Source organism: Adiantum capillus-veneris, chromosome 28, assembly GCF_014529385.1.
Source record: "Adiantum capillus-veneris isolate H3 chromosome 28, ASM1452938v2, whole genome shotgun sequence".
NCBI lineage: Eukaryota > Viridiplantae > Streptophyta > Polypodiopsida > Polypodiales > Pteridaceae > Adiantum > Adiantum capillus-veneris.
In genome coordinates, this window is record NC_140958.1 from 59,592,065 (window position 1) to 59,616,160 (window position 24,096).

Consider the following 24,096-nt stretch of genomic DNA (forward strand, 5'->3'; position numbering starts at 1 on the left):
ATAAGTTGATAGGACTTCTTCTGTTACTTGTTCTTCTTAGGGTTTAGGTCCCTCGACCACATCTGTAAGTTGGCTCCATTCTTTAGGCTTTGACACGTCAGCAGTTTGTTACAGTGAAACTAGACTAGACCAAGCTGAAGCAATGCAACCCAGTTGAAACCAACAGACCAAAACAGAGAGGTGAAACCTAATAGTTCCTCGACTTGACTTCCACAGAGTGAGATTTCAGTTGAGGTCCCACCTGGCGTGCCAAAAATGAGAGCACCTGTAGCGGAGATAATTTGTCGTGCTCTCTATAGTGGGTGCTCCTCAGTGCAATGTGCGTGAGATCTCACTCCATAGAATATAAACACAGAAGACAATGAACAACAGAGAAACAACAACACGTCTCAGTAGTGAACCTGAACCTGAACAGCATGAACATTGACTAACTCAAAGAAACCAATACAGACTCTGGCATGGCAACACACTCAGCTCCAACCAGAATCTCATGGGTACAGTGGGGGTGTCGAGGCTCAACTGTGCAGGGATGGTGCAGACGTGCTGTGTATAACTCAAGACAAAAGTAGATCATCCTCCTGAATCCCCGACAACTGGAACCAACCACACATATGTATCCCTAAAGAGCCACCAACGGCCAACAAATATCCCAATCCAGCTAAGCCTATCTCCAAACTGAGGTGGTGGTGCTCTGTCCACTGGACCACCATCCGTATCACTTGCCACGTGTCACTGCCCAAGAGAGAGAGTCCGTCCAGTGTGAACTCCAACCCAACTACAACTAACTGCTTGTCTTGTGCCAGTGACACTGCAGCCCTGCTACACAGAGCAGAGTGTCAGAGTCCCACATAGTTGTACTTTGGTGATGCAATATAAAGAGATTTTGAAAGGGGTGCCATGGTTTGGGGCCGAGTTCTTTTTTTGGGGTGGAACTCTGTCACTCCTTGTCTCGTGTGTCGTGCATTTCTTTCTGTTTAGTGTTGTTTGAAGTGCTAAAAGTTGTGCAGTGTGTTCTTTTTCGTTGGTACGTGGTGTTATTAGAGCTTCAGGCGTGTGCTTTTTTGAAATCATACCGGTCGTTCAAGAGCTGATAGAGCAGTATGGCGCTTCTAGATTTCTCCGGGTCCCTTCCCTAAACTTACTAGCCACTCTGACCCTTAGTCCATCGCGCATCGGGGATGCTTCCATCTTCATCGCTCTGTCTTAAGGGGTATAAGCCATAAAGAACCCACAACCACTTGCAAGAGGAGGAGGAGATAAAGGAGTTTGTATCGGCGAACACTACACATCGACGCGAGCGGATTTGATTTGAAAAATTAAGCTTTTGGCCGAGTCAGTTATCTTGAAATGCTTGCCACGGAAACCCTAGTAGATTACAACTTGAATTTTTTGGACATCTCTCAATAGGTGTCTCTTCTTGAGCTGATAACCTTAGAGACCGAGTGTGATTGCTATATCTTGGAGCTACCACTGCTACAGGAACACTTTCTGTCCAAGCCAGTTTCGACGATTCAAGAGCTGATGGACCATGTTGGAGTCAGCTACAAACTTTTGTAAGAAACCTAACCCTAATTTTTGGTACAGGTTTCAGGATGGAAAGCCATACGTCTTTTCAAGATCAATTGATGTCGAGAATGCTTTTTCAGTTTGATTTAGTAGTTATTTGATTTTTGTTTGAGAATTTGTTTGGTGATGCTGTTTGGAATCTGTTTGAAATGGCTAGTATCTGTTTTAAACGTGTTTTGGTCCCGATTTGAATTGTTTTGACTCTTGTTTTAATAATGTTTTCAATGCTTGGTGACTTACTCCTGGGTGGAGTAGTGAGAAATGCTGTTTTGGTATTGTCTGAATCTTGGAACGATGCAGATGGGATGTGTGAGGAGCATTTCATTGTATGCTTGAAAACCTCGGAATGATGGAGATGGGATGTCCTTGGAGCGTTTCATTGTACGTTGGAAAACCTTTGAATGACGTAGACAAGATGCCTGTGTCACAAGACGGGGAACTTTTGGTTGTATGGGTCCTTTGAGCTCATGGCCCGGACCTTTTTAGGTTATTTGCCGCCGGGGGGGGGGGCGGGGGGGGGGGGGGGGGGGGGGGGTGTGACAAGGTAGTCATTGAGTAGCTTTATACCGCCATCTGTCTTGGGGGAGTGCTTAGCGGCGCTGTTCATTGTGTCTTGTAACATGCATATGTGAGAATTTGTGTTGCATTGTGATGTCCCAACCACTGAATACTTCTAATTGGGTGAGATTGCCTGGGTATGTAATTATTAGTGCATTGAGACATCCGTTAAAAATCAATGCGGTCCGGGTGTGATGGCTAATTTTGCTTCGCCAGAATATCAAGAGCTATGATTTGGAATGAGAAAACTGATTGTCCCTTGGAATGTCCTTTGGAAGGTGAAGCAGAGTAGAGTGCGAGAGTCCCATAGAGTAGAGTTGTACTTTGGTGAAGCAACATAAAGAAATACCGAAAGGGGTGTCAGGATTTTGGGCCAGTGCTCTCTTGGGCTAGTGCTCTCTTGGGGTGGAACTCCCTGTCTTGTGTGTCGTGCATCTCTTTTAGTTCAATGTTATTTGAAGTTCTAAAATTTGTTCAGTCTGTTCTTGTCCGTTGGCACATGGTGCTTTCCGTCCCGTTACAACTTCCATTTAGGGATTCCCAATAAAAGCATCTCTTTGGAGCTCCCACGACAAGAACCAATTTCACATCATCAAGGCATGCGTACAATAGTCCATACAATTTGTTTAGCTGTCCACTAGGAGTGCCACATCAGTGGAAAGCATCTATCTTCAGGTACCATGCACTAGGAGCTTGCTTGAGGTTATAGAGAGCTCCTTTCTACAATTTGGGGTAATAGTGGGAGATGAGATGAGAGTGCTACAATGAGGGGAGGAGCAAAGGGTTCAAAAAGGGCAGGGAATGCAACGAGGAAGGAATTGAGGTAAGGCTGAGTAGAGGCAAGAGCAGAATAGGCTGTGGATGGGAGGAGACCTGTGAGGGGGTGGTGTAAAAAGTGCTTTTTTATTTACTAAGGTATCATATCTCATGTAGAAATAAGGTTCATGTTGAAAGTTCTTTTGTAGCTTCAATTTTGATCATGTCTTGTATTTTTTGTATGCTTATAGTTTGTTGACCTCACATGTATGAATGCTAGATGAGCAACCTAACTTTTTGGTTCACTCATGCAGCTATCTGAATATGATTGCTTTTACCAAAATATTGAAGAAGTATGACAAGGTATTATCTTTGTTCTTCATAGCTATTGATAGCATAGCATGCCTAGTCTTTTCGTTTAAGAGAAGTTTAGAAAAGAACGTTATTGCCATTGTTTCATGACTTCACACTTCCAAACTATTGAGCATCCATGCTTGTGAAAACCACAACACCAAGTTCTTATTGCCCTGGAAAATGGCCTACCCAAAGGACCATAGCGAGAAGCAGGTAAAAATTGTTGAATCGCATATTTATAGCACATGCCAACCAATGCATCTCAAAATAGGGGTGTACCTATCCGCAATTCAACATAAGAAAGACAACATGTCTCGGGAAATTTGTAGATACAAACAAGACAACCGAATTTGTTTACATGCAATCTATCATCAGACTGCCATAGAGATAACAGTGCAGAGAACTAGCTGTATCATGAAGACCACAGCTCAAATTGAGGTACCTGAAAGCCTCGAAAAAGTTTGCAAGAAATCTCATAAGGGTTCTGATGATGATCATAATTGATTCCACATACTACTATGTGGAAGATTAGCGGGAGTAGAGGGCTAACTCCACAGATTACGCGTAGAGTACAAGACGAGTATGACAAGGGAGAGAGTGACCCAATGACCTATAACCTGCAAAACATTCTGATATTTGTCAATGGGCTTTACTCATATCGAAGTAGCACCTCAACATCATACATACGAGCACATGAAAGAATCTATTAGCTGGCGGTATGCAAGCGACTTCCCTTGCATGTATATGTGCTCGCAAGAGAGTTAGAAGTTGGCCACAAAACAAAGGCCTACAGACTATTATATGACAGGTGCTCCAAATGCATTTAACAATGCCAACTAATACATCTCACAAGAAGGATTTCCCTTCCACATAAGAAGCCACAATTTCAACATGTCTCCCTGAATTTGTAGATACGCCACAATTAAATTTGTCTCTCTGCAATCTGTCACCAAGCTTCCGTAGAGATAATATTGCAAAGAACTAGTCGACTTCACACACCACCATGGAAAAAATTGGTGGAAGAAAAGGCTGCCTTGACACACCTAGTTAAAGAGAGTGAAAGGCAAGTCCAACAAAGGGGGAAGGAGAGAGATCCACCGACCCAAAACTTGCAGATCTGTGATTTTTAGCCATCAAGTTTTACACGAGTCTCACTTATATATAAGTAGTGCCTCACATAACACACATCAGTATGGCTAGTGACGCTACACAAGCAACTTGCCTTGCATTTATACTTGCTTGCTAAACTAAGCTAAGAAGCAAACCTAAAAGAAAACCACACACTATGGTGTCACTCCATGTCATGCATATATGTACAAATATTCAGAGAAAACAAGGGGGTCATAGTGAGCTAATCAATAGACATGGGTGGCTAGAGTTCCACTCAAAAAAGAGGTGCTTTGGCCTCAAAACTTGTGATTTCTTGATTCAGAGCTCACCAAAATGGCCATAAGGTTTCATCAAGATGGTTAGTATGTGTCTTTTTTCCATGATTTCTGCATGAAAAGTTGAAAAAAAGCACACCATGTGGCATAAATTGAGGGCGCCTTGCATCACAAAGTGATCACATGGGCCATGACAAGCTCGATTGACAACAAGAGAAAGAAGAGAGAGACCAGATGTATGGCCATCCACAAAATGCACCGAGAATTGCGTTGGGATTCGTGCATCAGGCTGATGTGGCTGTCCGTACGACAATTGACATGCTACCCTTTCTGGCGAGTTTAAAAGTAGTTGACTTACCAGTCATTTTAGGGCAACTTGTTTTTAGCACATGCTGCTTTTGGGGACGCCTAGCGTTAGTATCAGTTGCTTTTGTATCCAGTGTCTTTAACTATGAGCCTAGGGCATCACTTTTGTGAGATCACTGCATGGTTTCACATCTACAAATTGAACTCCTCCATAGTTATACGAAGTGGATTATTATTATAAAAGGTACTGAAAGGGGCGCCAGACTTCGGGATGCACGGTTGCACATCTGCAAAGTGAACTCCTCCGTAGTTTACGCAATGGATTATTAATATAAACGTATTGAAAGGGGCGCCAAACTTCGGGACCAATGTATCTGGAAGTGAAACTTGGCAACTTCGTGTTTGTTTTACTATTGTTTAAACGTTCAAGTGTGATCAAGTTTTCCAGTTTGTTCTCATGTTTTCTACTGATTCCCCGCCTGACCAGTGGCTTGCCAGATATGGTGGTATTAGAGTGTAACCGTAGAGGGCACCACGTGCCAACTAAAAGAACAGAATCGGAACGGATTCTAGCGCTTCAATACAACTTGAAATAGAGGGGGAGAGAGAATCCACACAGTAGACATGGAATGGCCGAGTTCCACTCGTAGATGAACTGGCCGTGGTGCCCCATGTTTCTTCTTCTATATAGATCTTCAGAAGATACAACCGTTGGGAGGAGCTCTTTCTCCAATCTGCAACTACAAGAAATGAGAGGAGCCTCCCCCAAGGCTCATGTTTAAAGGTCAGTGGCCAAATGAATCAAATACAAAAAGCTCATGAATTCCAAAAGCAATTGCTAAAAATTGGACGCCCCAAAAACCTTGTCTTTGGTGTTGAAAACTGCCATGTCATCACCCAGATTTTCTGCCGTGATTCAGTACATGCCATACAATGCATTGTTATGTCATCACCCATGATCTTGTACTCTCCTCTTTTGTTAGTCTGCCACCTCATCTCTTTTGTGGATCGGTTTTGACTTTTCATAGCAGACACTGTGGATTCTAATTGTCAATCTGACAATAAACATGGAAGTAATTAAGCTCAAAAAGTTTTTTTCATCTCTTTGGTCGAGACAACAGTACGAGACAAATGTTTTGATTGCTTGGAACCATCTTCAAATGTAGGAAGGAGATACTCTTTCGAACTACACTAAGAGATTTTGCGATACCTTCCTACCCTTTACCTTCTTTTAGGAAGGTTTTTTGTAAGGAATAGATGAAGAAATATTGTTGCGGTCTACTGAAAGAACTTGAAGATATCGTCTAAAACAGAAGTCTTCTAGCATTCAACAACTTGTACCATTCTTTGGATAGTTACTCAATGCTGATGGGCTGCTTGAAATATGGTAACGACGATCTAGTGTCCAAAGCTTCAAAGAAAGAATCTTCAAAAGGCAAGAAGTTAGTACAAAAAAAAGAAACCCATAGTGTCAGCTATCTACCGAGCAAAAGGTGGAATACTACAAGCAAGGTAAGTGCTATAGGTGTGGAGAAGTAGGTCTTGTGTTAGCAAATTCCTTAAGAAAGAGGAAAGCCTGAGGACAAACTAGAAACTGCGAAGGCTGGCAGAGGAGTGAGTAAAGAAGGAAAGGACAAAAGCAGGAATTATACCAGATTTCATGGGGATGCCTGGTGATCACAAGGATGAGAGTAATGAGCTTTGTAGAGGGTGGGGCAAAGTATAGGATCAAGAGGGCCTCATTTTCTTCAACCCCGGACAAAAGGTTCAGAGCGAGAGAAAGATAACTTGTCTGGAGGCCGCACAAAGCCTGCGTGCTGCCAAACATCTGAAATACTAAAGCATACATAAGCGCTCCCAAGCTGCCAACTCAGCTCGAATCCTATCTGAGGGGTCTTCCAAGATGTTGAAGTCTCCCCTGACACCACTGACCCGTAAAAGATGGACAATGGCACTCAGTCAAAACCTTTTCCCTCAATGACTGTGTGAGGCACAACTTCGTTTTCTTCATCAAGTAGCCATCCCATATGGAATATCCTGCTACTACCTCCCCATTCTGTATTCAAGTGAATACATTGGAAAAATCCGGATCGGTGGCGTAGTGATCAACCATATCCTCGAAGCTTCTATGATGAATTGCGGAAATAGCCAAGACGAGGGGCTTCCGAGCCAATGCATCTACCACCAAGTAAAACTGTGACAAGATGTTAGCCCACCGCATCTGCTTTTCCGAAAGCTGCTTCTGTGACAAGATGTAGCGTAAACTCTTATGATCAGTAAAGACTGTGAAATCGGCTCTGAGTAGGTAATGTCGCCACTGAGTAAGAGCATGGATCAATACCAATAGCTCTCTCTCATAAATCTGTGCTGTCAATTCTGGCCTTGAAAACAATCTGCTTTCATAGACAATCACATGGCTTCCTTGCTTTAAGGCCGCTCCCATACTATGACCACAAGCATCACAATATACTTCGAATAACTTTTGCAAGTCTGGCAAAGCTAACACTGGTCTAGTAGTCAGTTTTTCTTTAAGTGTCTGAAAGGCAGTCACCTCTGTCGGTCCTCATAAGAAAGGGACTCCTTTCCGAGTCAAATATGTGCAAAGGGAAAGCTACCTCAGTAAACTTCCGAATGAACCATCGGTAGTAAGAACACAAGCCCAAGAAGCTTCTAACTTCATGAACATTCTTCAAATCTGGCCAATCCTCGCGGATAGTCTCAATCTTGGCCGGGTCCATCTGTACTCCTGCTACTGAAACGATGTGTCCCAGAAAGTGTATTTTCGGCAAGAAAAATTCACTCTTTTTGGCATTGATAACAAATTTGTGATCACGCAATGCCTGAAAGATCTGTAGCAGATGGTGTCGATGTTCTGCTTCATCCTTGGAGAAAACTATAATATCATCAAAGACAGTGCCGACAAAAGATCGATGCTCTCGGAAAATCCTATCCATCATTCGATTGAAAGTGGCTGGAGAATTGGTAAGTCCAAAAGGCATCACCAAAATTTCATATAAACCGAAACTTGTCCGAAAGAGCTGTCTTGTAGACATCTCCCGGTGCGATTCTGATCTGATGATATCCGCTTTTCAAATCAATCTGCTGAAACAAGAGGATCCCTGAAGTCGGTCAAGAATATCATCGATCCTTGGAATCGAAAATCTGTTCTTGATAGCGATTTTATTGAGAGCTCTATAATCAATGCACATTCTCCAAGATCCGTCTTTCTTTAATACCATTAAAATCGGAGAGCAGTAGGGTGAATTACTTGGCTGGATAAGACCCTTTTCCAAGAGGTCTTTCACTTGGTTAATGATCTCTTCATTTTGGGCTCCGCTAACATGATAAGGTGGCCAGTTCGGTGGTGTGCTTCCAAGAATCAGATCAACAGTATGATCCTCAGGACGAGATGGGGGTAACTCGCCTAGCAGGCCTTTAGAGAAACAATTAGCATGTATGTGGAGAAAATCTTGGCGTTCTTTGTCAAGTTCAGACATGTTCGTGCAGTGTTCATCATTCATCTCTTTCAAATAGATCGAGTAAACATAAAGACTGGATTTCATTAATTTGGAAATGGCTAAAGCCGATACAATAGGGACGGACTCGCCCTTCAGTTTTACATCAAGTACAATTTTTCTGCCCTTTTTATTTGTCAAAGTTGCTTTCTTGGCGTGATAACCGACCACAGCGTTGTTCTTATGGTACCAAGGGGACTCCTAGGAGGATGTCACACCCTTCCGAAGGCATGATGTAAAAGTCCTCGTGCCCTAAATACCCCTGACAATGCAAACGAAGTTTGCCAATGACAGGTGTAATGGCTACATCCCGTCCGGGTGCCGCTAGAACTGCCTCTACCGGTGGCCCCACCCGGTCAGGCATAATCTCGAGCCACGCCGCCAATTCAGGTGAAATGAAGTTGGCCTTGGCTCCTCCATCAAAGAAAATCAGGGCTTCTTGATCTTTCACTTTGCCCCAAGCTCGGCAAAGTTCTGTACTTTCATCTATCTGGCTTGGGTCAGTACGCATGAAATCTGGTACTAGTCCTGCTTTCATCTTGCCTTTTCTGCCACGTTCCTCTGCTGCTCTAGAACTCTTTGGCCCGTCTTCTGTCCTTGCTGTGCGTTTTTGGGGCACTTTGCGGAGATGTGCCCTTGTTCCCCGCAACCAAAACACTTCCCCTCTTTGAAATAGTTAGCCCTTTCTTGAAGAGTCAATCGGGGTCGTGTATCCTTCTTTCCCTGGGAACTCTTTTTCTTTCTACTTTCATTGTTGGAGGTTTGTCTGGTCCTTTGAGTCAAGCTTTCATCAGTGGGGTAAGTCAAATTCCCCGAATGTATCGAGAAACCCCGTTTTGCATGACCCATTAATTCTTAAATAGAATCCACTTTTGTTCAAGGCAGCAATTTCGGATCTCTGTAGGGAGTCCGCAACAAAACCACTCAATCTGTTCCTTAAAGGTGATTTTCTTCAATGAAGAGGTTGGTAGAAGAGAGTCCCAAAACCTCTTGCAATATGCGTCCAAAGAATCTCCCTTGGTCATCCGAAGATGGTTCCAAGCGGTTCGTACATCCTGTTCATACTCCCGCGTCACCAAGAAAAAATAAATAGCCGTTTCAATTTCAACCACTTGACTGAAGCTTCTTTCCTCAGAAGAAGAGTGGACCACCATGTTCGAGCATTTCCTTTTAGAAAAGATGCAGCCCTCTTGATCTCGGAGTGCTCTGAGTAATGCCCTCTAGAGAAGGCTATGTCAAACTGCTATATAAAGGCCAAAGCCCTCGGAGCATCTCTGAATCAGAAAAGGATTCAAATTTTATCGGCTGTCCAGTTTCTTTGAATTCCTTTGTCTTCTTGCTCTTGTCTTCCAGGAAGTCGTATTGGTTCTCCATAAAAGTGCTTCTTCTTCGCATAAAACATGTGGTCATCGGAGTCCAAACTGTCAGAGGATGACTCCTCCATAGAGCTATCAAAAACTGGTCGGAATCTGAGTTTCTTTGCCTTTTTCATGCTCTTTCCGAAGCTTTTCTTTTTGCTTCGCTTTTTGCCCTTTCTGTCCAGCTCGCTCGAATGTATGCATATCCACTATTAAACACCGTGATGATGTGGATGAGGAAGTTAAGGAGCTTATGACAATGATGGGGGTGATAGCACCGACACATACCAAAGCATGGAGGGTGGGGAAAAAGAAGGCAGATATAGGCACATCCTCCGTCAAAGAAAGGGCACTAATTTTGTGTTTCCCCTTAATGAAAGCAAAGAAGTTCTTGAAAAAGAGGCCTACTTAAAAGAAGACAAGTGTCTTTTTAGGAGTTAATCTTACCTTGGCACAACTAGCACACATGATGGAGGTCATGCCAAAGATCAAGGAAACAAGGAAGAAGGGGAAGGTGGCTTTCTACAAAGATGGCCGTGTTGTGATTATGGAGAGGCATACCACATGAGGGTGCGAAGCCTATGGGACCAAACTCTACATTGTTGCTTGGAACTGTAATGGGTCTTTGAGACTAGATGTAGGAGCCTTTGAGGACAACCTCGTATCAAGCTATGGCCTTTTGATACTTTGGTTGCCTCAGCTATGCTATAAGGAGTGCAGATATGGGGACACTGTAGCAGGGCTACAGTCACTTCACAGGACATACAGTTGGACAGTGGGTTACACTAGGACTGGTTCACACTGGACGGACCTTGGTCTGGGAGTGACACGTGGTAGGGTACCTACCTACGACCTACGGTGGTCTAGAGGACCTCGTGGCCAGGTCACCACATGGCTGACATTTATGAGCCGTTGGTGGCTCTTTACGGTGGTACATATGAGTAGTAGTGGTTGGTGATCACCATCTTCTTCTTCACCTTTGGTCCAGCATCGTTCGGGAGGTAAGGAGTCTTACACAGAGCACAGCTTCACCATCCCTGCACATCTGAGCCTCGACACCCCATTTGTACCTGTGAGTCCTGGGCTGGAGCGGAGTGTGCTGCCACGCCAGAGTCTGTACATGGTTCTTTGAGCTAGTCGAGTCCACATGTTCTGGTCCACTGTTGTGTCTCGGTTGTTATCCATGGTTTCTGTGTTGTTATCCGTTGTTTCTGTGTTTCATTCTGTTTGAGAGAGTTTTCATTTGTTTGAGTGAGATTGTCACGCACATTGCACTGAGGGGCACCCACACTGTAGAGAGCACGACGCATTATCCGCGCTACAGGTGCTCTCATTTTGGCGATCACGGTGGGACCTCAACTGAAGTCTCACTCTGTTGAGTAGCCTGTTGGTCGCTTCGCCTGTGCAGCCTGTTGGTCTGGTCCAGTTTCACCCTTGATAGCTTAATCTAGCTGGTCTAGTCTCTCGCCTTGCTGGCTTGGTCCCCTCTCGCCCTGGTCCAACTTGCCTCGTCTCTGGTCTAGACCCCTCGACCCTGGTCTAGTCCTCCTCATCCCTCGTCCTTGGTCCAGCTAGTCTAGTCACTCGTCTGGTCTAGTAGAGTCTAGACCAGTCTTCAGCCAGTTCAAGGTTCTCTTGCCCAAAGCTTGGTTGGATTGGAGGTCACTGCATGACACATACAAGGAGGTCAGTTGAGCGTCAAAGCCCACTACTGAGCCCTCTGAAGTACTATCACAGAAGACGACCTTTGACACCTTGTAGAAATCCTTCAACCTCATCACCTATACCTCCACATATCACATCACCCATTCCTTCATCAGGTTCCCCATCTTCGCGATCACCTTCTCCAGAAAAGCTCTCTCCTATTCTTCTACAACAAGCTATTGTGCAACAGACTCAGCAAGGAATCATGGAGCCACTAGCTAGTGTTTTGGCCAAGGTGAACATCAAGTTCCCTACATTCAAAGGGCTGTCTTCAGAAGATGCTGACGACCATGCAAGGAGATTTGTATCTCTCTGTAGGGGACGTGGGCTGAACAGAGAAGATGCTTACTTGGTACTATTTCCATCCACCCTGGATGGTCTAGCAGATAAATGGTACAGCCAATTTGCAGAGAACCATTTTGCAACTTGGGCAGCCTTAAGACATCAGTTCTGTGCAGCTTTCAGGCCAGGTGACTACCAGGAGAAGGTGTTGGATGAGTTGGCCAACATGGTGCTCAAACCTGAGGAGACTTTTGCAGAGCTTATGACTGAAACTAAGTCGCTGGTGGCCAAGCTCCCCCAACAACCCGGTGAATTCATGGTTAAAAAGTGGGTGGAGAAGGCGCTTCCCAAAACTTCTCAACAAAAACTCCGAGAGAGTCTCCGACCCGACGCCACTCTCGAGGAGTTCATCGCAGCTGCTACTAGGATAGAGGGGGCTAGGAAGCTATTCAACAACTCTCCTCACATAGAAACTCCCTCTGTGTTCTCGGAAGGTAGTCCTGCTGATCCTTTAACTTCTTTACGCAGGGAACTGGAAGCCCTAAAGTTACAGCGAGCTCTTCAAGAGGAGAGGTCCTTCTCTCTTAGACAAGAGAAGCCTCCAAATCATGAGGCATTGGAACAGATTAAGCGCGAGCTAGAAGAGCTCAAGTGTCAGCAAGAGACTAAGGCTACGGTTTGGTGTAGCTCATGCCGCTCTCCAGGGCACCCTCTGCAGGAATGCCCCCTTCGGGTTTACTGCCACTTCTGTGAAAAATCTGGACATGAGGACAAGGATTGTTACTACCTAAAGGGATTGCACAAAATACAGCAAAGTCTTGGTCCTTCTCTCCAACAAGGGTTAGCACCATCATCCAACATGGTTTCCCACTACGGCCATCCCAACTACATGCCACCTTTGCTCAATACCCCTGCTGTCCAAGGTATGTCAAAAACTTTCCCGACTCAAAGTTTTTATAATGCTAATGCCACCTCAACCCCTCAGAGCTTCTACACTTCAGCCTCCAACTCCATGCAGCAACCACCTCGTCCCCCGTTTCGTCCTTCCAATCGGCCCATACTCTGCTACAGATGCGGAGAGTATGGGCATTATCAGAGCAAATGCCCTCTGCCAGAAGGCTCTTCTCCGTGCCAACTTTGCCCTGAGGCTCAGGATCACTACACTAAGGATTGTCCAAAACAACGCGCCTCTACCTCTGCGAGCCCAAGTCAGAGCCAACCTGAATTCACCTTTCCCAAGATCAATTTGATAGCAGTTAGTACCAACCCCAAGCCACCCCTTTCTGCCCATATGATTGCCTCTCAAGACAAGTTGCAGCTGGTAGAGGAGCCAGCTGGTGTCCTCACACGAGCTCAGAGGGCAGCCCTCGGCCTCAATCTTCTAGCAGGTACAGCCCTTTCCTCCCCAATGCCTACACCTCCTCCAGCAGCTGACATGCCATCCCCTAGTGCTAAGAAAGGATCTTTTACTATGCTCTCCGATATTGATGGGGCTTTCTTAGAAGCAGTTGCTGACTTACAAAAGATCAAAGTACCAGAGGAACAACAACAGGTAGAAAAAGAGAAGCATACAACAGAGACAGTCTTGAAGAACACTTTCCAACAAGTGTCCCTCTATGACATGCTTCGACTAGATGCGAGTTTCAGAAGTGACACCCTTGCAGTTATTCAGTCACTTTACCCTGGAGCAGGTCCTAGTGGCGGGCACCTCCCAGTGCGACAGTCAGAGTTCTATATGATATCCAATCCTGTTGCTCCACTCACTGATTATAGAAGCCCTCACCTGACAGTGTCCGTTTTAGGTCGGCAATTCTCAGGAGTGATAGTGGATGGTGGATCTGGCATCAACCTGATGCCCGAGCTCACTATGCTAGCTCTAGGTCTACAGCCTACTCGCCCTGCTCCCTTCACAGTTACATTGGCCGACCAACGAACAGTCTACCCAGTGGGCATAGTGGATAATGTGCCTCTGCAGGTACAAGACTTTACTTTTAACTTGGATTTTGTGGTGGTTCGTCTTCCCCAGGTTGAGGGCGGATTTCCCTTGCTTATTGGAAGACCATGGCTGCGACACACTAAAGCACTCCACGATTGGGGAAATGATGCAATGTGGATACATAATTCTGGCTCCTCGATGCAACCCATTCTCTTAGAAGGTGGTATGGATCCCGTGGTGCAACATAGTTCTTTGTCCTTAGAAACCAGCCTCGAATTGGAACAACCTACTCCACCTGATGGGTCAGATGAGGATCTGTTGAAATGGTTGGATGCTACTAAATCTATGCCCTGTTTTGGAGTTTCAATTCACTCTTTGCTTGAAGGTACACCCTCTTCCAATGTTTCCAAGGTAACTAAACCTTATGAGCCACATGAGCCAGCTCAAGAGTTGAAGGTCACAGAAGATACTCCTGATGCGCTCTCGGTGAAAGCCCTCTTGATAAAAGCCGTTGAATTTGGAAAGCCGAGGAAAAAGTATATAAGCAAAAAGAAATCTCCCCTACAGGAGTTCAACCCCCTTTAGACATCAGCCCCATTGGTGTCTGCTTCTCCAACCAGAACGAAGCTAACCTCTGTGTCCAGCCAACTCCCTTCACAGAGCAGGTCCTGCTTGATGTGCTGGATGAATTCCCTACTCCTGCTCGTTGTCTTGCTGAGAATAGTTGGTTTTGTCCTCAACCTGCACTTTCATAATGCGCTGACCTTCCTCGCCCTTACCAACACACCCTCGTCCCTACCCACCCCCTCACATACCCTCGCCCCTACCCTAACCCTACTCGCCCCTACCCACCCCCCTCACCCTCTCCCTATCCCTACTCGCCCCTACCCACCCTCCCCCTTCCCCTCGCCCCTACCCACCCTCCCCCTTCCCCTCGCCCCTACCCTCCCCTCTCGCCCCTACCCACCCCCTCACCCCCCCTCGCCCCTACCCTCCCCCTCTCGCCCCTACCCACCCCCTCACCCCCTCTCGCCCCTATCTAGCCCTTCCCTCTCGCCCCTACCCACCCTCTCCCCCCCCCTCGCCCCTATCTAGCCCTTCCCACCCTCTCCCCTACCCACTCCCCTCCCCCTCGCCCCTATCTAGCCCTCCCCACCCCTCTCAGGTTCAGCAAGTTTCCCCCACCCTGCATGATCGGCTCCATTCACTTGGTTGCCATCCTGTTTGCTGTGAAGGCCCTTTCATTCTGCCATCATGATGGAGCTTAACCCTATTTGCTGTGTTACTCGGGCTTATGGTAATCCATCTTTTCGAGAAGAGTGTTGTTGCAGAAAAGTATGGCAACTGCAAGCATGGACCAGGCTATGCAATCATACATATTGGTTCCTGCGTAGTTACAAGCTTAAGGCGATTGCAATCAAGAAAGATGTACGGATGCAGTAGCTAGTGGTTTTCAGTCACAGTTTTTTTAGTATTCCTCTCACCGAGACGGTGAGCGGTCTTGTGGCGGGCAACCTGTAGCAGGGCTACAGTCACTTCACAGGACATACAGTTGGACAGTGGGTTACACTAGGACTGGTTCACACTGGACGGACCTTGGTCTGGGAGTGACACGTGGTAGGGTACCTACCTACGACCAACGGTGGTCTAGAGGACCTCGTGGCCAGGTCACCACATGGCTGACATTTATGAGCCGTTGGTGGCTCTTTACGGTGGTACATATGAGTAGTAGCGGTTGGTGATCACCATCTTCTTCTTCACCTTTGGTCCAGCATCGTTCGGGAGGTAAGGAGTCTTACACAGAGCACAGCTTCACCATCCCTGCACATCTGAGCCTCGACACCCCATTTGTACCTGTGAGTCCTGGGCTGTAGCGGAGTGTGCTGCCACGCCAGAGTCTGTACATGGTTCTTTGAGCTAGTCGAGTCCACATGTTCTGGTCCACTGTTGTGTCTCGGTTGTTATCCATGGTTTCTGTGTTGTTATCCGTTGTTTCTGTGTTTCATTCTGTTTGAGAGAGTTTTCATTTGTTTGAGTGAGATTGTCACGCACATTGCACTGAGGGGCACCCACACTGTAGAGAGCACGACGCATTATCCGCGCTACAGACACTCAGTAGATAATCATAGTGGTCAGCATGGATGTACAAATGGGTGGCGCAACATGGAGAGGCTTCTTATCTCCATGCTCTCCAGGATGATCAGAGCGAAGGCCTTGATTCCCCATACGATCATCTGAGGAGAGCTCGCTACCCCTCCTTTGGTGGTTGAGGTCTTACGAGATCTATGCAAGCTCCTGTGAGATGTCACAAATTGGTGACGTGGCATGGCCTTGGACATGGGACAACAGAGTACACACACACACACACACCTAGCTTGCAGGCCCGTGAAATGCAGAGACAGGTTGACGTGGAAGATTCCGAAAAATGCGGCGGGCTGGTGACATGGCATGCCGTACGGACTTCCGTGATTTGCGTCGTAAAAAGCGGCCTGGTTGTACAGAATTCCTGAAAAAGAGCTGGCTGATTTGCGTAGGCTGAATTGGCAGCTTTTTGGAAGAATTGCTTTATTTTGAAAAGCTTGAGAGCTTTTGGATTATTGCTTTTGGGGCTCTGCTTTTGGGCATCCTTTGTAAACATATAATTTAGTGGGCAGGGCCCTCACTTCTCAAAGCATCTGGACGTAGAGTCTGAGAGTGAGAACCCTCCCACTCTCTTGTACTTTGAACACAGATTAATACAAAAAGAAATACTGAAAGGGGCGCCGGTCTTTGGGGCCAATATCTCTAGGCACAGAACTCCGCGGGGCTGTGTCGAATCAATTGTGAATTGTGAACTGTTTTGAAGTGAATCTCTATTGTGTCGCAGTAGAATCTTGACTTGGAGTGTCCAAGTTTGTTACGGTGTTCTCAGAGTGCGGCCGATTTCTCTTCTAACGGGAAATCCGCTCCTTTTCTCGTGGCACTTATGGATTCCAACGACGAACAGTCGACTTCCTCTACATCTGGGGATGTCGGAAGAGATCACGAAGAAGATTCTCATGAAGAGTACAACCCGCCTCGGCCTACTCAGGCGGAGATTGAAGAGATGGAACGTCGACAATTGGTTGACGACGTGACAAAGATGATGATCAACCTTGCGAAGGATCCGAAAGTTGCAAAATTTTTGACTCAGACTTCCTTCGACGAAGTGCACACCTAGTGGCAGAAACCCACAGAGCCACCCCTCAAACTGACACTCAAGAAACCTCCTACTCCAAGGATGTTTACATAGCAAGAATTGGAAGAGGTGGTTGATACACGGATTACTCAGCTTTTTGACGCGAAGAACAAAGCCAAAAAGCACGACAAAAAGCAGAAGAAAGGAACTGACTTCCCGGGTTATTTGGGTCGTCAATGTACTTTTGCCCCTGCAAGAAAGCAGAAGAAGCATGTGCGATTTGAAGGAGTCTCCAACTCTTCTTCTTCTGACAGTTCTTCTAGCTCTTCCGACTCGAGCGAAGAAGACAAGAAAGGGAAAAAGCGAGCAAAAAGCAAAGCTTCGGAAAGGGCAAGAAAAAGGCAAAGAAGCCTAAGTTTCGCCCAGTTTCTGACAGTTCTACAGAGGACTCGTCTTCAGATAGTTCGGACTCCGACGATCACAGATTTTACGCAAAGAAGAAGCATTTTTAAAAAGCCAGCCAGTATGACTTTCTCGAGAATAAAAGCAAGAAAGTTCGAGAATTTAAAGGTGGACAATCAATTAAGTTTGACACTTTTTTTGGATTCCGAGATGCTTCGAGGGCTTTGGCCTTCATATAGCAGTTTGATATAGCTTTCTCTGGAGGGCATTACTTAGAGCACTCCAAGATTCGGAGGGCTACCGCTTACTTCAAGGGAAATGCTCGAACATGGTGGTCCACTCTTCTATTGAACAAGAAAGCGCCAATTAAATGGCTGAAATTTAAGAGGCTTTTTATTTCTTCTTGGCTGACTCGGGAGTACGAACGAGATATACAAACTGCTTGGAATCATCTTCGGATGACCAAGAGAGATTCTTTGGACGCATATTGCGAGAGATTTTGGAGCTCGTTTCTACCCACTTCTTCATTTAAGAAGATCTCGTTTAAAGAAAAGATTGAGCAGTTTAGCTGTGGACTTCCTACAGAGATCCGAGATCACTGCTTAGAACAAAAGTCAGATTCTATTCAAGAAATGATGAGTCATGCGAAACGGGGCTTTGCCATACATTCAGGCAGTCTGACTTACCCCACAGATGAGATCGTGACGCAGAGAACCGAACAAACTTCTAATAATGAAAGTAGAAAGAAGAAGAGCCCCCAAGAAAAGAAAGATAAGGATGCACGACCCCAGCTCATTCTTTGGGAGAGAGCCAACTACATCAAAGAGGGGAAGTGTTTTGGATGCGGGGAACATGGGCACATCTCCGCGAAGTGTCCTAAAAAGGCACAAAAACAACAAGATGAAGAAAGGCCAGAGAGTTCGAAAGCAACCGAGGAACGTGGATGAAAAGGCAAGATGAAAGCAGGACTGGTTGTAAATTGCATGGGTACTGACCCAAGCACGTTTGATGAAAGTACAGAACTTTGCCGAGCTTGGGGCAAAGTGAAAGATCAAGAAGCCCCGATTTTCTTTGGAGGAGCCAAGACCAACTTCATTTCACCTGAATTGGCGGCGTAGCTCGAGATTACACCCGATCGGATGGGACCACAAGCAGAGGCAGTTCTAGCGGCACCCGACATGGACGTGGCCATTACACCTGTCATTGGCAAACTTCGGTTGCATTGTCAGGGGTATTTGGGGCACGAGGACTTCTACATAATACCCTTGGAAGGTTGTGATGTTCTCCTGGGAGTCCCTTGGTACCATAAGAACAACGCCGTGGTCGATTATCGGGCAAAGAAAGCGACATTGACTACTGAAAAGGGCCGAACCATTGTACTTGATGTGAAACTTAAGGGCGAGTCTGTCCCTATTGTATCGGCTTCGGCCATTTCAAAATTAATGAAATCCAGTCTGATTGTTTCCTCGATCTGAATGATGAACATAGGACAAATATGTCTGACCTTGATAAAGAACGCCAAGATTTTCTCCACACATGCTGATTGCTTTTCTAAGGGCCTGCCAGGCAAGTTGCCACCAGCTCGTCCTGAGGATCATACCATTAATCTGATACCTGGAAGCACACCACTGAACCGGCCTCCTTACCGTGTGAGCCGAGCCCAGAATGAAGAGATTATGAACCAAGTGAAAGACCTCTTGGAAAAGGGTCTTATCCAGCCGAGTACTTCACCTTACTGCTCTCCGGTGTTGTTGGTTTTGAAGAAAGCAGGACCTTGAGAATGCATTGATTATAGAGCTCTCAATAAAATCACCATCAAGAACAGATTTCCCATTCCTAGGATCGATGATATTCTAGACCAACTACATGGATCCTCTTGTTTCAGGAGGATCGATTTGAAGAGCGGATATCATCAAATCCAAATCGCGCTGAGAGATGTCTACAAGACAGCTTTTCGGACGACCTTCGGTTTATTCGAATTTTTGGCGATGCCTTTTGGCCTTACCAATGCTCCAGCGACCTTTAACTGAATGATGGACAGGATTTTCAGAGAGTATAGATCTTTTGTGGGCACTTTCTTTGATGACATTATTGTCTTCTCCAAGGATGACGCAGAGCATAGAGAACATCTGCTATAGGTCTTTCAGGCGTTGCGAGATCACAAGGTGGTGATTAATGCAAAGAAGAGTGAATTTTCCTACCAGAGATACATCGTCTCAGCAGGAGGAGTGCAGATGGACCCGGCCAAGGTTGAAACTTTTTGAGACACATCGTCTCAGCAGGAGGAGTGCAGATGGACCCGGCCAAGGTTGAAACTATTCGTGATTGGCCCGATTTGAAGAATGTCCATGAAGTTAGAAGCTTCTTGGGCTTATGTTCTTACTACCGGCGGTTCATTAGAAAGTTTGCAGAGGTTGTTTCCCCTTTGCATATATCTTGACACAGAAAGGAGTCCCTTTCTTGTAGGGACCCACAGAGCTGACTGCCTTTTAGACATTGAAAGAGAAATTGACTATAGGACCAGTTTTGACTTTGCCGGATTTGCAGAAGTCATTCGAAGTATATTGTGATGCTTGTGGTCGTAGTCTGGGTGTGGTCTTAATGCAAGAAGGCCATGTCATTGCCTACGAGAGCCGATTGTTTTCAAGGCCGGAATTGACAACACAGATATATGAGAAAGAGATTTTGGCGGTTATCCATGCTCTTACTCAGTGGCGACATTACCTACTCGGAGCCGATTTTACGGTCTTCACAGATCACCAAAGTTTACGCTACTTGTCATAGAAGCAACTATCGGAAAAGCAGATGCGGTGGGCGAACATCTTGTCACAGTTTTACTTCTAGATTGTCCATGTGCAGGGACAGAAGAACTTGGTGGCGGATGCTTTGTCTCGGAAGCCGTTGGTTCTGGCTATTTCCGCGATACACCTAGAAGCTTCGAGGATATGGTCGATCAATATGCCACAAATACAGATTTTGCAGATATATTCAATCAAATACAGAATGGGGAGATGGTAGCGGGATATTCCATTCGGGATGGCTACTTGATGAAGAAAACGATGTTGCGGGAAAAGGTTTTAACCGAATGCCACTGTCCACCATTTACGGGTCACCGCGGCATTGATACCACCTTGAAAGGTGTGGAGAAATACTTCTTTTGGCCGAGACTCAAGAAGGACGTGGACGATTTTGTACGCAATTGCTTGGTATGCCTGAAGGTCAAGTTTGACAGGCATAAAGCATAGGGATTATTATAGCCTTTACCCATATCCATCTTTGATCTCCCGAAGACACAGAGTGGGCTCGATGGTATCTCGACTGTTATTGACAGATTTAGCAAGCAAGCTCATTTCATTCCAGTGAAGAAGACAGTCAAGCCGGATCATATAGCAAGACTGTTCATTGCCCAGATATTCAGATTACATGGCATGCCTGAGACAATTGTCTCTGACAAAGATCCCCGATTCACGAGTTTGTTTTGGAAGGCGATTTGGGAGAACTTTGGCACACGGTTGCAGTTCTCATCATCTTTCCACCCGTAGACAGATAGGCAATCTGAGATTGCAAATTCAATCGTACTGGATTTATTGAAGTCTTACATTTCGGATCAGAAGACTCAATGGGAAAAGTATTTGCCCTTGGTGGAATTCGCCTACAATAACACGATACACTCTTCGACGGGGAAGGCGCCATTTGAGATTATTGAAGGTGCTCCGAAGGTGCCACCCTTCTTAAGCACGAAAGATAAGATTTTTGAAGCCGACCAATATACGAGGGACTTGGACACAACTTTTGCCAAGGTCCGGGAGGCTTTCGAGAAATCTTAGGAAAGACACAAAAAGGCAGCAGATTGACACCATCGCGATTTGAAATTAAAGGAGAATGATTGGGTGCTCTTACGTTTTGAGAAGGCACGCCTGAGAAAAAAAAAGGGAAAGGAGCGGCTTTTTCCAAAGCTTAGCATGAGATATTATAAACCTTTCCAGATAAAAGAAAAGATAAATGATGTCTCCTTTAGACTGAAGCTGCCTGATACTTGGAGGATTCACAATGCTTTTCATGGGAGTCTCTTGAAGTCTTTTAAGGGTGATGTGCCCGATGATGGGGAGGCAGATAAAAAACTCGAAGTGGAGGAAAACGAGGAGATACTCGTTCCAGAACAGATATTGGCACATAAAGATAGAAAGATAAAAGGTAATGCGATACGCCGGTTCTTGGTTAAATTCAAGAACTATCCCGCATTGGATTGCGAAGTGGATGGAGGAGGAGGACCTGGCAGATACTCCTCAGATTGTGAATCTTTACCTTGAAGCATTCGGTTTAGCATAGTCTACTCCGATAGAACCCCGACTTCAGCTTGGGCGGAATTTGGTGTAGCGGGTTGCACAAGAGGAGTCACTCCGCTCCTTTGTCAACAAATTGCCCCGATTTTTGATAATAGAGTCACTGTTGTCCCTATTGGGTTTCAGGGATACTGTGAGCTAACAGTATTCTGCTGTAATGACTTTTAAGATTTGGAATTCCTGATAATATGATATTGATTTGTACTTGACTTGTTTAAGTGCAGGAACTGATAGACGAAATGAATGTAGCATTTCGGTCTGATAAATCTCTATAGACATGATTGCAATAAGGATTAATCAATCGGGCATTTGAGAGGTCCCGACTGGATCTAGATGCGATTGTTAAATACGTTGCCGATTAATCATGGTCTGAGATTGGAAGGATTGTTGAATATGATTTGTCCTGTGATGTCAAGTGATGTCCTGTGATGTGACTGTTGATTGGTACATGTGCTAGATGTGTTGTTCCTAGTGCGTCGGTACTAACAGTCAATGTCTGCTAAGACAGTTTATGGCCTCTGTCTGTTTTGCAATCGTAATCGAGGGCGATTACAATGCTTTCAAGAGGGGGGTATGTCACAAACTGGTACGTGGCATGGCCCTCGACATGGGGCAACAGAGTACACACATACACCCCGGTTGGCAGGCCCGTGAAATGCGGAGACAGGCTGACGTGGAAGATTCCGAAAATGCGGCGGGCTGGTGACGTGGCATGCGGTACAGACTTCCGTGATTTGCGTCGTAAAAAGAGGCCTGGCTGTACAGAATTCCTGAAAAAGCTCTGGCTGAATTGGCAGCTTTTTGGAAGAATTGCTTTATTTTGAAAAGCTTGAGAGCTTTTGGATTATTGCTTTTGGGGCTCTGCTTTTGGGCATCCCTTGTAAACATATAAATTAGTGGGCAGGGCCCTCACTTGTCAGAGCATCTGGACACAGAGTCTGAGAGTGAGAACCCTCCCACTCTCTTGTACTTTGAACACAGATAATACAAAATAAATACTAAAAGGGGCGCCAGTCTTTGGGGCCAATATCTCTAGGCATGGAACTCCGCCGGGCCGTGTCGAATCAATTGTGAATTGTGAATTGTTTTGAAGTGAATCTCTGTTGTGTCGCGGTAGAATCTTGACTTGGAGTGTCCAAGTTTGTTACACGAGATCGTTATAGACGGCAGCACAATGAGATACATCATGTTGGTATGCATAGATGGCAGCATGGTTTGAGCCACATGGTTTCTCTATGGGCAAGCTTCCCCCCTTTGAGTATTATCTAGATGCACCCTCTCTCTCCCTAACATGGAGGAAGGTCATTAGACTTATACGATAGGATTTGTTTCAGTTGGATACGCAAAGGACATGGATACAACTTGTACAGGAGCTCGGCACAAATTTGACTACATATATAGAGCATTTTCTCTAGCTCACAGAGGATGGGTTTTTATCTAGGCGTGCCCACATTGTAACAGACTTGGACACTCCAAGTCAAGAATCGACCACGACAGCACCAAATAACCACTTCAAAACAGTTCACAGTTCACAATAGATTTGCACTGGCCTGGCGGAGTTCCGTGCCTAGAGATATTGGCCCCAAAGAGTGGCATCCCTTTAGGTATTTCTTTTTGTATTAATCAGAGTTCAAAGTACAAGAGTGGTTGGGTCACTCTCAGACTCTGCATCCAGATGCTTTGCAAAGTGGGAGCCCAAACCACGTATTTATTTACAAGGGATGCCAAAAGCAGAGCCCCAAAAGCTTTAAATCAAAAGCCTGAAAATAAAGCAAAGGCTCTTTCTCTCACAAGCTCTCTAGATGTATGTGCCTTTGAAGACAGCTTTAGGGACAGAGACATAGTTTTCTACTCAGAGACACACCAGATATCGAGACAGCGTATGCCACATGTGAAGGGTTATTTATGGGAAACAGCTGGTCGACCAGACAAGAGATCTCTACTGGGTAGCCGGGGTTCAGGAGGAGTAGCAGTCTTATTTAAGGAGGAGCTGAAACCACTACTACGAATTATCAGGAAAGATGAGCAAGCAAGGTATATGTGGGTGAGAATGAGAGCCGAGATAGGTAGATTTCTATATATCGCTATATACTACTTCCCTCCGAGTACCTCGGTCTACTCCTCACCTAAAGGACAATCCTCTTTCTCCATATTGAATAATGATATATGGGAGTTCTCTAGAGATGGAGACATCGTTCTCTTAGGAGACTTTAATGCCAGAACGGCCAACTCTCAAGCAATATTCTATGATACTTCTGAGGAAATGCTCAGAGAAGTGGATTTATCACAGAGGGGGCTTACTAGAAACTCACAGGATAAAGAACACACTGAATATGGGAGACATCTCATGGAGATGGAAACTATACATGGTTTGGCCATACTTAATGGTCTAGAGAATTTCCCGTTATCTGGGGGATTCACATGCTTCCCGCACAGGCATGGGGCCAGTACAGTGGATTATGTCATGAATTCAC

The 24,096-nt window shown here is 45.6% G+C and overlaps 1 protein-coding gene across 3 annotated transcripts in view; it reads left to right on the forward strand.

The window, feature by feature from the left end:
- The window catches only part of LOC147420520 (phosphate transporter PHO1-3-like), a 174,442-nt gene that overhangs the window by 16,196 nt on the left and 134,150 nt on the right, over positions 1 to 24,096 (forward strand). For all 3 annotated transcript variants that reach the window (XR_015187064.1, XM_086505182.1, XM_086505181.1), the window contains exon 4: positions 3,195 to 3,243. Coding sequence is in view for 2 of the 3 variants with exons in the window: in XM_086505182.1 (XP_086361308.1) it covers positions 3,195 to 3,243 (49 nt within the window). In the remaining variant the exon portion in view is untranslated. The remainder of the gene's footprint in view (positions 1 to 3,194; positions 3,244 to 24,096) is intronic.